General features: G+C 30.1%; 4 protein-coding genes across 4 annotated transcripts; 2 read left to right on the top strand and 2 right to left on the bottom strand.

The window, feature by feature from the left end:
* Positions 1–81: 81 nt before the first annotated feature.
* LOC109599147 (uncharacterized) lies at positions 82–2,918 on the bottom strand. Its single transcript, XM_049962566.1, has 3 exons — positions 2,696–2,918; positions 1,101–2,635; positions 82–207 (listed from the first exon to the last, which is right to left on the bottom strand). Exon 2 carries the CDS (start codon positions 2,603–2,605, stop codon positions 1,496–1,498), a length of 1,110 nt encoding a protein of 369 aa, XP_049818523.1. The 5' UTR covers positions 2,606–2,635; positions 2,696–2,918; the 3' UTR covers positions 82–207; positions 1,101–1,495.
* An 83-nt stretch (positions 2,919–3,001) lies between these two features.
* LOC109599165 (syntaxin-8) lies at positions 3,002–4,234 on the top strand. Its single transcript, XM_020015113.2, has 5 exons — positions 3,002–3,146; positions 3,199–3,393; positions 3,502–3,716; positions 3,769–3,861; positions 3,960–4,234. Exons 1-5 carry the CDS (start codon positions 3,115–3,117, stop codon positions 4,118–4,120), a joined length of 696 nt encoding a protein of 231 aa, XP_019870672.2. The 5' UTR covers positions 3,002–3,114; the 3' UTR covers positions 4,121–4,234.
* Positions 4,235–4,276: 42 nt separating this feature from the next.
* On the bottom strand, positions 4,277–6,273 carry LOC109599152 (cytochrome b-c1 complex subunit 2, mitochondrial). Its single transcript, XM_020015101.2, has 8 exons — positions 6,182–6,273; positions 6,076–6,125; positions 5,857–5,993; positions 5,494–5,800; positions 5,136–5,395; positions 4,749–5,077; positions 4,538–4,695; positions 4,277–4,483 (listed from the first exon to the last, which is right to left on the bottom strand). The coding sequence occupies exons 2-8, from the start codon at positions 6,118–6,120 to the stop codon at positions 4,400–4,402; spliced, it is 1,320 nt and encodes a 439-aa protein (XP_019870660.1). The 5' UTR covers positions 6,121–6,125; positions 6,182–6,273; the 3' UTR covers positions 4,277–4,399.
* A 1,963-nt stretch (positions 6,274–8,236) lies between these two features.
* On the top strand, positions 8,237–11,842 carry LOC109599153 (sorting nexin-14). Its single transcript, XM_020015102.2, has 13 exons — positions 8,237–8,384; positions 8,437–8,698; positions 8,794–9,170; positions 9,224–9,543; positions 9,601–9,881; positions 9,932–9,990; positions 10,176–10,386; positions 10,444–10,628; positions 10,685–10,957; positions 11,012–11,205; positions 11,256–11,420; positions 11,469–11,653; positions 11,707–11,842. Exons 1-13 carry the CDS (start codon positions 8,275–8,277, stop codon positions 11,779–11,781), a joined length of 2,697 nt encoding a protein of 898 aa, XP_019870661.1. The 5' UTR covers positions 8,237–8,274; the 3' UTR covers positions 11,782–11,842.
* The last annotated feature ends 1,519 nt before the right edge of the window (positions 11,843–13,361 follow it).

Genomic DNA, 13,361 nt, shown 5'->3' with positions numbered 1-13,361 from the left:
TAAATAAAGTGTATATTAAAATACCAACCAACAAAAAAAGTCATCAACACTTCAATATATAAAAGGAAAATAGTTGTGTACAAAAAAAAACAGTTTATTAGTTTCTTAAAGATTTTTTTCATTATAAAAAACACATAACCTAGTTATCTTACATATTTATTAATATTTGTAAAAGATGTCATCCATAGCTTTGGCCTTAGAGCGAACCTAAACAAAAAAAAATGTATTACTCACTTGCTTAATGGTTTATGAGAAGCATATATACATATTTTTATTTAATTTTTAACAAGAAATTATCACAGCTCTATTAAATATTATTCTTACACACACTGCTCACTTCCACACATCCACAATATTCCTTTAGTCACTAAACTTGGCCATTTCTTGACAAAACACTAAAACTGGTGATTAATGATGTAATTCTTCATCAACTTCTCATGTTTTGAATTTCATTAAACACCTAATTTTTTTTAAAAAATTACACTATATATGTATTTGTATATCCACTGTAATTTTTTCTTAAAATTTAAGAATAAAATCTTCAACCATTCATTTTAATGTTTTTATTTTCATTTTCTTCTTAATTCAAACATTTATGCAGATTCCATTCCATTATCATTTTGTAATACTAGTTTTGTTGATTTTCATTAATCATTCTTGTTAATGCTAATCTAACCAATTTTCCATACTGTCTCTTTTTGATATTTCTCTTTAAATTTGTTTCTTGTCTGTCAGTTCTGCTCATATAATATTTCTAAACAACACTTCAATTGCACCATCCTTGGAACACAATATTACAAGAAAAAATCCTTTATTCTTAATTCTTCATAACCACAAATAGATAGAATAATGTTGAATTGCTGATCTTCTACTGATTAATTTTTGATTTTTGATAATATGTCATGTAAGCAAAAATAAAAACTTGTAATTACACAAATCTTATTTATACTGAATTTATAACCAAAACTAGTTAATGTTCAAACACATTTCATAAATATTCTTGAAACAAAATTCCACTATTAATTCACAAATTCACTTACACCTTTTGTAAAAACCTAAATCCTTTAACATTGTAGCATGGATACACAACTATAGCTTACCATTTATATTCCAAAGCATCCTCTTAATTACCACAATAGTAAAAAAATGTAGGTTGGCTTGACATCAAATTTTCCAAACAGATCTTCCAACAAAAATAAATGCATTCGAAAAACACAAAAGTTTAAAAGCACCAGAGGTTCGAAATAGTTGAATCAGTAAATAACTCCTTCACAAATTTTATTTTGTAACATTCTCCACAGTATAAAATCCTCTTCTTTCACAACACACAATTTATGAAATTTAATCCCTGGTAAGACATTTAACTGAGCACTAAAATATTTTTCAATAATTGTTGCAATCAGTAGAATCATATTATTTACACATTTTGTAAATTCTTCTGATAAGAATAACTAGTATTAATTCTATTTACATTGTGTTAGTTTCTTATCAATTGCTACTGGTGAATGTTATTTCCCCATCTGTTTGTTCTCTTCTTTTCCTCAATTTTTCTTCTGCAGTCTCCATATGGCAGTGTCTTTGCTTTATATTCATAAAATTTCTTTTTGTAGCCTGTATTATAATATCTGTGATTGTTCCTCTCGAATTCATCAGACTTCCTTTCCTCTCTTCCAGGTGATACTACATATGGTTCCACATATGATTCTTGCTGCTCTTCTAGACTATTACCATTTTCAGGCAAATATACCATAAACATTGAATAAAGTGATTCAGGAGTGAGGTAGTTATTTTGTGTGGCATCAGCCTGCATGGCTTCATTGTTAAATCCATCAATAATACAAGAAACTGCATCTGCACCAGTTATTTTACAAGCCTCTGTCATGTACAATTTGCTGAAGAAGTAATTGGTCCAGGACTCATCTGACTCCTTTTTTCTGAACACCAGTTTTGACAATGTACTGGCAAAATTTTCATTGTCTGGAAAAGTTTTCACAATCAATAGTTTTAGTTCTGGCCATGAAAAATTATACCTTGATATACTGTTATACCAGGCTTTAATAACACCAGTCATTTTATTAATTACTAGCTCAATAGTTTGTCTTTCGTTCAAGTTTTCCTTAACAGAGAGCTCTTCAATCACATTCAGCCACATTGATGTTGTAAACATACTGTTTCTTGGAACCAATTCAGGGATGTTACCATTGCTTGTATCTGGTGCACCTTGGGGCAAATCAGGGACCACAGTATGAGCTTGATTTTTGGATACCAACATTTCGACCATTTTCTCCAATCTGTCTAATCTGTTATCATTGTTTGATACTGGTGAAACCTCTTCAGTTTCCAATCTATTCAATTCATAAGATATATTATGATTAGGGCGCAAGTCTTGACTTTTATCATCTGACACAGGACTAGTGGAAAGTCTTCTTCTTCGTGAATTGTACTCATTATGTGGATTGGGTCTCCTGCTATTTCCGTATCTGTTTGTTTTAGAAAATCTGCTTTGTCGCTCATCTTTCTCCCTGAAGTTATCATTGTTATAGCTTTCCGAGTGGCGTCTGCTGTTGTAGCTTCTAGGGCCCCTGCTTCTACTTCTTCGAATCATTGTAACTTTGGTTATTACACTTTTGTAAAACTGGAAGAATGCGATTATGATTAATAGCTTATTCTTGAAATTATTAGTTGTTGGACTCACTTTTATTATGCATCCAGTTACACACCAATCACTCCACGTTTTCCTGATGAATAATACAACACCTCCAATCCCGGAATAACAATGTAAGGAAGCCTTTAACAACTGGCAACACCGCGCAAAGCATAGAAAACGAGAGGGAGAAAGAGAAAAAGTACCAATTTTCAAACATAAAAAGGCACTGCTATATAAATCTTTATTCACAATATATAAAATAATAAAATTTACTAATGAATTACTATTTTTTTTAGTATTTAATAAACAATGAAATATTGTAATAATATATTGTACTACTATCTAATTAACCAACTGACAGTTTCACCTAACCTTAAATAAATGACATTTGACAAGCTCTAAAATTTCTTTGTAAATATTTTCATGTTAAGAACATTTTTTGTTGTATACATCCTCAATACCAGAAAATGGCTTTGCTGTTTATTGGGGAAGACCCTTGGTATAAAATAATACTCAGCTGTAACCAAAATCATTTAGTAATATTTCTTTAGGTTATTGGAATATGAATCATGTGAAAATTTAAGACGAGACATAATGGAACAGTTAACAAGAAGACAACAATATCATAGAACAAGTGATCATTATTCTCAAATATCAGCGAATATTAGACTCAGATTAAAACAGTACAACAATGAAGTTGGACAGCTTAGCCAAAAATTGGATGTGGCAGCAAGATCAGACTCAATGTAACTAAATTCTTCATAAAACAAATTATTATTTAACACTGATAGTAAACAGACTCAATTAAAAATAGCATGTTATCATGTTATTGAAATTCAATATTTTGTTTACAGAACATCAGCAGAAGTAGAAAGAAGAACCAGGCAAATTGAAGAATTACATTCAAAAGGGGTGCAAATGAATAAAATGTTCAATGACCAAGGTAAAAGTAAATTACTTGAGGACAGAGGAAAATTATTAGGTAACAGATTTGATGAAGCATCCAGCTCAAATACAAATAACCAAAGCATTGATGAAATCAGGGCAGAACAAAAAAGAATGCTTGGAGGTAAGACAAAAAAATTTGTTTAATTTGAGCTTCTGAAAAAGGAGATTTTTAGATCAAGAAAAGGGGTTGGAGAATTTGTCTCAGATTATTTCACGGCAAAAGGATATTGCTAATACCATATCCAATGAGGTTGATTATCACAATGGTAAGGAACAAACTTCATTTTATTGTAATCAGAAAAATCTATGTAGCAAATAGTTAAAAAATATTATTTAACATTTTTGGCAATGTTTTATTTTTCAGAAATTCTTGATGATTTGGGAACACAAATGGATAGAACAGATCATAGAGTTAGAACTGAAACCCAACACATATCAGTGGTAGATACCAAAGATAAAACCTGCATTTATTGGGTTATTATTATTTTATTATTTATAAGTATAATTGTTGTTGCAGCAATATAAGCCATAAAATACATTTACTGTAGATAATAAGCATGTATATTTTAGCTTTAAGTATAAATTGTTGATAAATATTTTATATGTAATATAATATTAAGCCTATATTTTTAACATAAACATTGTTTTACTTTTTATGAATAACTATACAAAAAAAAAAAATTAAAAAAGTGTACCATTTTTTATTTAATGGGCATGTAATTTATACAATAATATACAAATTAAATTAAATAGTTTTTTAAACAGAATTATCTTAAATATCGGTTTTCTCATGTAATTAACAACTTAAAGGTCAGCTAAGTATGGTACATCTACCAAATTTCCAACAGAAGCCAGTGATTTCTTGCCCTTCTTGACTTTTTCCACAGCCTAAAGAACAAAATGAATTAATTCAGTTAAGAAAAAATAAATCATTAAACATACCTGTTGAATGTCACTGTTTGAAAGTTCATCAACCATATCAGCCAAAGTTGCAGCAGATTGAGGATTGCCAGTCAATACAGCTTGATTTCCCAAAGATTCAACAACATGAGCACCACTTTCTGATTCCAAAAGTAAAGCAGTCTTCACTTGGTTCTTACCTAAAAATATTCTATAACAAATGGAAAAAATTAAATAATTCAATCTTATTTACCTCTGGTAATGTCACCCTCTGATGCGCACAAGTTGTTCAACAAATTGTAAGCGCACTTCACCACTTTTCCTGCAGATTTGGCTGGTACAGCTACTAAGACACCAAAAAGACCAGTGTCACTGTAGTTGGTGTTGATGGCGCAACCAGCGAAATCAACGTCGGTCACGGCCCTAGAGAGGAGGCCATTGTCACGGGAGCTCCATTTGATTTGGGGACCAGCTCCCAGCGCTCTTTGCAAAACAGCAAATGCAAGAGCCTCTTTGGGGTTCTGAATACTGGCGCCTTCTGTTGCGATGGCGACGAATGCCAAATCTCCACCCTTGTCAGACCTAAATAGATAGTAGGATTAAACATTTATTTGTTTGTATTATATCATTAGAAATGTACCTGACTTCTCCGCCTTTGTAGGGAGATGGAGAACAGTCTCCACCACCAGATCCCAAAGTAATACCTTGGGCTATTTTGCAGAGGGCATCGTGGCCAATTCCAGCACCGACGACCGCAGTACGACTGTTAGTGAAGTTGGTGCACACATAGTGTTGCAGAGTCTCAGACGAGATTTTGCCGATTTGGAATTTGGGAATAAACAGCGAGTTGCCCAAGCCAGTGCGGTAAGCTGCCTTGTGCAAGAGGTCAATGGCTCTTACCTAACCAAAAGGGAGAAATTTAATAAATTGATAAACAAATGAATTATATAACTATTTGATATTGATTTATTCATTAGTAATTTTTTAATATTACAAACCTGCAAAGGGCGGGTGGCAATGTCAAGATGCAAACGTGGAATAGTGTCAGAGACTTCCCATGGTTTGAAGACCTGCTGGGTGGCCACTTCAGTAAGGAATGGCAACACTTTATCAACAGCACTCTTGGTGCCCTCCAAGGTATAAGAGATAGTTTCACGGTCTGAGGTGGCGGTCAAACTGGCACCAACTTGTTGGATGTTACGTGTAATGAGGAACTGACTCACGTTTTTGGTGGAGAGACCTGCACAGTTCCTCAGCAAGTGGGTGACACCTAAGTTGTCGGCAGTTTCGTTTCTGGAGCCAGCCCTAAAAATACAACAAATATTAATGCTACTGTTAATGAAATTATGGGGAAGGTTTACCTGACAATGATGGATATTCTGGTGATGGCAGATTCGTTGTCGGCGGATACTACGACGGTTTTGTTGGTCAGAGTGGTAGATCTGATTTCGTAGCATGGCTTTCCGCTCACTGGGGCCAATTTCGAATAGCTCCTTGCCTAAAACAACACATTTTCAATGGTTTTATTATCGACTCGCGTTTACATAACAGGTCGTGTAAATTAAATTGCTCACACTTACCGCTACTTGGCGCATGAGAGGGACCCTTGTTAAATTGGTTGCCATTTTAACTGTTTCGAAAAAATAATATTAGTTGGAGTATTTTTCTGATTAGAATAAAACTTACCCTCTTTTGCCAAATATCGAGGTGTCAAAAGTGTCTGTCGAAAATTAAGGTTAGCCAACTGTTTATTACGTAATTCTAGAGAACAAACAAAATTGTGAGAAATCGCTCATGCGCAAAAAACACAAATTCAAAATTTTATACCACTACCGAATATATGAAAAATAAAATATAAAATATACTTTAATAATATTTTATTTATTATCTACATAATTGGTGTCACAATAATGATGATTTATAAAAATAAATTATTAAACGAAACCCATATTACATTTAATTTTTTCTTTAAAATTTAATATATTACAGATGTTATTTTATTTATTGCTATAAAAATTATTATGAGATTCTCTACGTATTAAATATTTTCAAGTATTTATATTGAAATAAATACATACACGCATATATTCATACTTATCAACTGTAAACTCGACATTTCTTACAGAATTGACATTTTTAATAATAATAAATTACATTTGTATAGATAAATATTCACAAAAATTGTAAAATATAATATAATATTCATTTAAGCTTTATCAATTATCATTTAAAAATCATGACAATAGACTTTAATAAATTAGATAATTTCCAATAAAAGGACAATTTTAATGAAAAATTTATAATTAAATGTCTTAAAAAATGAAAATTTTCTATTAAAATTGTAATTTTTAAGGAAATACTTTAACCGTATTATCCATTATTCTGAAATGTCTATTAATTTTGACATCATCGATTATTAAAGGATATTACTTTAACTAACTTTAATTAATATTTTTTGCATTTTGAAATTAATTTGGTTAATTTAGTTTAAAATTATATTTGTTTTAATTATTAATATATGTAAAATACTTAATGTTACCTCATATTGAACATTAATTTTAGTATTAATTAATTATATAATTTTTTGAATTAAAAATTTGGTCAATTTATTTTGATATTTTTATATTGAATACTATAATATTAATATACAGTACGAAAAGCGTTTGACCCGTATGAATTTAAATGGAGACATCATGCATGACAGAGATAGTAGAAGTCTACCCATGGTGAGAGACTTCCTGTCTCTATTGTACAATAGACACATGATGTCTCTTTCAGGATTCAGATGGATCAAACTTTTTGTACTGTATATATTGTGTGACCACCACGAGTAATTGAAATTGTAAATTAATTGAATAATTTTAATTTTTAAAATACTTTAATTTTAATTTTACATTAAAACGGACAATTTTAAGGAAATTTATCCTGAAACTGATTAGTTTCTTATAATTAAAAATTTTATAATTTTTTTTTACAAAATAGCTGAATTTTCCATTAAAAGTTTCAACATTTTGATTAAATTTGTTGTAATATTAAAATTACATAATTTTTGAAAAATAATAATAATAGACAATGATAGGAACCTCAAACCAAAACGTTTCTTCCACCATGTTTCAGTTTTTGTAATATATTTAAAATTCGTATCAGGATGACAATGAATTTATTTTTTACCATTTGATCTTGTTCTATTGAACATGGATTAATAACTGCAAGTAACCTTCGCCTTCGGATAATTAATACATTTTAGTGCAAACTTTTAATCAATTTTGAATATTCTTTTTTGATATCAATGATTTCTTTACTGCAATACATGCTTGCAAGTTTTGTTCATTCAAACATCTGATTGTTCACTAGGCACACTGATATTGAATGACTCAATTTTTTATTTGCGTAGAAGACAAGAAAGTATGTCGTTTCCTGACTTTCCCAATTTGTTTGTCGGAATTTTTTTTCTTTTTTGTTGGGACATTTTCTTAACTGATTATGTTATTTCATATTTATAACATTGTAAACCATTTTTCGGAATCATCATAAGTTTTTAACTTTTTTTTTTTCTTGTTCAAATCAAAAATTATTAATTAAATAATTAACCTATGAGTCATCTTTTATGTATTTTATTTTTGAGTTCAATGTATTTATACATTATCTATCTATAGTTTCCTTTATTTGTCAATATGCGCCAATGATTTATTTTCTGTTACTCCGTCGTTGATTATCCCCAATAAACGTCAAAGTTGTTGATGTAACCTCAAAATGTGAGCTGTCTTGTTTGATTAAAAATGTTGTTAAAAGAGTTTACAAATACAATACAACAAATTTCAAACAATAGATTTATTAGTATTTCCGTTGCCGTAATAACTCTTTCGACTTTACTTCTGTCATTTTATAGGCAAGTTCAAAACTAACAAACTCCATTATCATCACTAATCCCAATTAAACAGTGTTGTTGCAGCTGCTGTAATTTATATAAGCTATATAGCAGGATATATGCTATGTTGGTGTTTAATAAAATATAAATCCACCACAAATTTCTATTTTCAAAGGCTGTCTAGTTTCTATCGAAGTAAATCATTCAGAAAAAAACTGAAACATTCCTGCAGTATATGTGATGATTTATCTTGTAAAAGACACCAACAAATTAAAAATGCTGTTCCTTGGAAAAATATTCATATACAAGAAGATTTAAATAATGCTGTAGAAAAGGTACATTTAAACAAATGTAAATTATTTAATTTTTTTATTTAGTAACAATTAAAAATTCCGAAGTTAATTGCTAAATTAATGTTTGCATCTTTTAGTTCTACAATAGAATAATTGAAAATTTTATATTGTCATGGTATGGCCAATTTACAAACAATGAAGACTTTATTATTCAACTTCGATATTGCCTCAGATATGCAAGTGCAACTCTGCTCAACAGATTATTGGAAGTTGATGCAGCTAGTATTATTATTAACAAGCTTATACCATGCGTTATAAAACATATAGATGATTACATGTATATGGAACAAATAGCCAAGTTAAAAAATGTGAGATTTAATGACGTAATTGTTGAGTACCTAGGAAAAAGACTTCATGCAGCTACTGCTAATAGAAAATATGAGCTGTCATATTTGCAATGTGTTGTTACAGGCTTAATGACTAATTTATTGCCCGATTCTTACTTAAAATGCCAGTAAGTAAGCCTAAATCTTAAAATGAAGCAGATATGAAAACTATTATTTTAAGGAACTTCACAATTCTTATAAGAGAAATTCTTGCTGGATGGGTGTTTCTACCACTTATGGATGTTTTGGCAGATCCAAACATAATAAATTGGTTGGTTGTATACTCTGTTAATTATAAACCAAAAAGCAGCCGAGGTTTAAGTAAAAATGTTAAATCTGTAGAATTTTTATATAATTTTGAAACTGAAAAGTCAACAAAAAAATCGTCATTTTATATTGGTTTAAATAAAATTAAATCCAATACACAATTATTGTATGCTTTTATGCAGTTTTTAAAGAAAAAAGAGCATGTACACCTTTTACAGTTTTGTCTTGATGTGGGTAAGTTATTTAAATCAATTATTTATTGTTCAACTAATTGTGAGCAAATTTTTTTAGATGAATTTAACACACATTTATTAAAACCAGATCTGAGCAAAGCACAACTAGAAAAGCTGCATAATGATGCCACAAAACTTTATAATGAATATTTAAATGAAGAAAGTGTCAATTTTATTAACTGTACACCTGATATTTGTACAGAATTCTCAGGATTAATTAAAGAAGGTGTTCATAACATTGCTAAGCTACGAACGTCCACCCCTTTGTTCAGCGCGTACGAACACACATTTAATGTTCTGGAAAATACTTGGTTGCCTCAATTCTTTCACAGCAGTGAGGTATAATAAGTTTATTTTCATTTTTTGTCACTTATGTTTATCTCTTATAGTTTTATTCATACATCTGTGGATCTAAAGTAACTGCCACTTATGATAAATCCAATAAAAGGTAATTATAATATTTATATGTTTTCATTGTACTAACAATGTATGCGATATTTATATAAAAATATTAACCCCATAGCGCATTTCTTAATTTTGGTTCTCCAGTGAGGTAAGTTATGAAATTTTATTAACCCTATTAAGTATTAATTTAAAACTTTAACATATAATTTGTGTATTTAAATGTTTTAGGGTAAGAAAATATAACGATTTACCAAACCAAAGCGCCGTGTCCAAAATAAGTAGCGGACTTGGGAAAATTCGAGGCGTATTAAAAGCTAGCCAACCTATAGAAGGTGCTTTGTACTCGGACACGCCAATAAATGAAAACGGCAATGCTGAAGCATACATCTCCTCTGACAGAGATCTTAGCTCTTGGCGCATATCCATTGTTGATTATCGGGTATAAATTTTTATAACCATCGATTATTTTGTTATTTTAATTGGTTTAACATTTTAGGCCAGTCCCACCAATAAGGAGATGTATTTCAGAATCAACATCCAAAGATTAGACTCGGTTCCGGAGTCCGGCAGACGAATGTGGGAGGTTAGCCGTAAGGAGCAAGATTTTTTCCTGCTGAAATCCAAACTGATAGAGTTCCATGGCGAAAGCGAAATATCCGACTCCCCTCTGCCATCCAGAAAGTAATTATTGGAATGTTGTCTTTGATTGTTTGCAACAATTTGTTTTGTGTTTGCAGGGGTAACCCGTCAATGGACTCGAAAAAGGAAAAATACGAGACGTTTATAAGAAAATTACTGCAAAAACCGTCTCTCCGCGGCAGCGATTTGTTGTACACGTTCCTTAGTACAGAAGAGGATTTCACTGAATTGTTGGTTAACAGCACCCCAGTAGGGCAGGAGCTTGGCAATATATATTTGTCTGTGGCTCACAAGTTGCGCAAGGAAAAGGGTCAAAACTTGGATTCTTTTATGAACGCGTTCTTAGCTTCCACGGGAAAATCCAAACAAGGGTGCCGCTCTACTTTGAATTCTTGTCATTTTAAGTCTGATAATTTTTATTACAGGAGATTTGGTTGGGCTGAATTTGGCGACGAGATTGACGCGCTGTCTGCGGATTTGAGCAGGCCCGAACCGACTCCAAAAACTTACAGAAATTACATTTTTAACGATAATTTTGGTGTTAAATACGAAAATCTGAAGGACGGGTCAAGCAGCTCCCTTAATCCTGTGGGAATTACTGGATGTCTTTTCTATTTATGTAAGCTGAAGACCTGTACAAAAGAGTATAAGTTAATTGGTGTTTTTTAGTAAGACACATCTTTAAAATGCCTGAAGGTGTATTGAAGTTTTATGTAATTTTTTGCAACATTTCGCACAACCTAATTGATCTACTCTTCAAAATATTCATTGATAAAAAACTAAAGTCCAGTTTGTCACAAACTAATTTAGCATACCTGATCGGGCTGCTTGAAGGTAACGTATTAGTAACAAATAAAACGTAAAATAAAAAATGCCTTGCAGAAGTGGTATTTCATCATCATGTTTCACCTACAAAAGAACAATTGGAAATAAGAAAGACGAATGCTTTTAATAGTTTGAAAGATTTATCGTCGCACTTTGTAGACAAGACTTTGTTTAACGGTCGAATTTCAAAAGGGACTGCAACTCTTTTAGAAATATTGCAAAACCCACATTACAATAAACAGGTATTTTCTTGTTTTTTGGTACTTTCGAATAAATATTGATAAATTTGTTTCAGTTGGCTTATAATCTTCTGGATCTCATTTTAATGGAATTGTATCCATCCATCGGAAAACCGACAGAGTCTCAGTAAATGAATATTTACTAAGTATTATTAAAAATTATATTATTTAATAAAACATATATGAAATATATATATTGTTCTATTTTTACCTAAAATAATATATATTAGTTTTCGTGTTTTATTAAAAATTACTTGTTATTTAAAAATGTTTTAACAAAAAAAGAAAACAATAAATTTTAGATGATAATTATAAGAATTATAGACTTATTGCATATCAAGGTTTGGAATGTTGTTAAATGCAGTGCAAACAACTAATCGTAAACAATTAAAAGTTGATTACATTATCAATGTGTTCATAGTTAAATATATAAGTAATTATAAGATGAATTGATGACGTTTAGTGATATACTATTCATATTAATCAATCATCAGTAATATTAATATCATGTATATGGTTTAATGAATGATTACGAAAAAATGAATTTTACTCTATTAATAAAACTCGTAGAAAATAGCGTATTATGGTCACTTGTTTGCAATATGATAAAATTTAGTACCCGAATACGCTAAAAGCAATTTACTGGTAAAAACGCTATTAAATACTTTTATTTGCGTCATTATCACGCTATTTTAGATTATGTGAGAAATAATTGGTACTGAAAACATAAATATGCATTAATCGAACATGCAAATTTTAAACATTATCGATAAATAATATTTATTCTGGAGGTGTGTCGTGTATTGTTTTAATCTGCAAAATATTTTTAACTTGTCCCAAATATTTATATTTAATTTCTTTATTTTTTAATATCATTTTAAATAATAAAGGTAAAATCATATTTTACTTATATAACTCTTTTTATAGTAACAATAAGTTAAAAAAAATGAAATTTTAATAATATAAAAAAATCTACCGAAGAGAAGTTTTACTTTTTTTTAATAGATGAAATAAGAAAACTGATATTAATTTTATTCAGATTTTCTACGAACTACGAATGTATGAATTATATTAAACATTTTATATATTTTAATCTATAATTGTGTTTCTGGAGGTGTGTATTGAATAGTTTTTATCTAGGTATTTTAACTAACACTTGAATTTAATTTATCTTTGAAATCAAGTTTTATTTTATCTGATACTTAAGAAGCTAAAAGTAGAACAAAAATGTACAATATAAATATTTCAATTTTTATCTCTATTTTTCTAAAATAAAAGGCTGAAGTTTTTATCAAAATCCAATTTAAAAATTAAAATAAAAATGAAATCCTAGAAAAAACTTGTTTCTCAAATTCCAAGGATTTAAACCTTGAAACATTGTCAATTTTTCCGGTCAACACACATAAAAATATTTTCCTCGGACCATGAATGAACGAACACATTTCAATTGTCCATATACTCACAGGTAACTGCTGTTTTCCGCAGTTCGATGTAATTAAATGGAACTAGACGGGCCCATAATAGTGCAACTCATCCATAAAATGGTTACATTTGTTCAAACCCAGTGATGTGATGTGTTTACCAAATTATCGATATTACACATTTCATGGTCTAGGAAAAAATATGTCGTTAATCGTGTGGACAAACAATATAAAAATTTATCGGAAGCAATATTTTTTATTACCAGTTTTGACTCGGTGGTGCGGTGTTT

This window comes from Aethina tumida, chromosome 2, assembly GCF_024364675.1.
Source record: "Aethina tumida isolate Nest 87 chromosome 2, icAetTumi1.1, whole genome shotgun sequence".
Classification (NCBI taxonomy): Eukaryota; Metazoa; Arthropoda; class Insecta; order Coleoptera; family Nitidulidae; genus Aethina; species Aethina tumida.
Note: the sequence above shows the minus strand (reverse complement) of the source record. Positions and strands in the feature narration are given on the sequence as shown.

Excerpts from the sequence above, each read along its gene's own strand:
- LOC109599153 (XM_020015102.2), top strand. The coding sequence starts at position 8,275 with ATGTTGTTAAAAGAGTTTACAAATACAATACAACAAATTTCAAACAAT. Across the intron at positions 9,544-9,600 it reads ACAGTTTTGTCTTGATGTGG|ATGAATTTAACACACATTTA; the intron begins GTAAGTTATTTA and ends AAATTTTTTTAG. Across the intron at positions 11,421-11,468 it reads CCTGATCGGGCTGCTTGAAG|AAGTGGTATTTCATCATCAT; the intron begins GTAACGTATTAG and ends AATGCCTTGCAG.
- LOC109599147 (XM_049962566.1), bottom strand. The coding sequence starts at position 2,605 with ATGATTCGAAGAAGTAGAAGCAGGGGCCCTAGAAGCTACAACAGCAGA.
- LOC109599152 (XM_020015101.2), bottom strand. The coding sequence starts at position 6,120 with ATGGCAACCAATTTAACAAGGGTCCCTCTCATGCGCCAAGTAGCG. Across the intron at positions 4,696-4,748 it reads AGAGGGTGACATTACCAGAG|GTAAGAACCAAGTGAAGACT; the intron begins GTAAATAAGATT and ends GAATATTTTTAG. Across the intron at positions 4,484-4,537 it reads CAAACAGTGACATTCAACAG|GCTGTGGAAAAAGTCAAGAA; the intron begins GTATGTTTAATG and ends TTTGTTCTTTAG.
- LOC109599165 (XM_020015113.2), top strand. The coding sequence starts at position 3,115 with ATGGCTTTGCTGTTTATTGGGGAAGACCCTTG. Across the intron at positions 3,394-3,501 it reads GCAGCAAGATCAGACTCAAT|AACATCAGCAGAAGTAGAAA; the intron begins GTAACTAAATTC and ends TTTTGTTTACAG. Across the intron at positions 3,862-3,959 it reads TGAGGTTGATTATCACAATG|AAATTCTTGATGATTTGGGA; the intron begins GTAAGGAACAAA and ends TTTATTTTTCAG.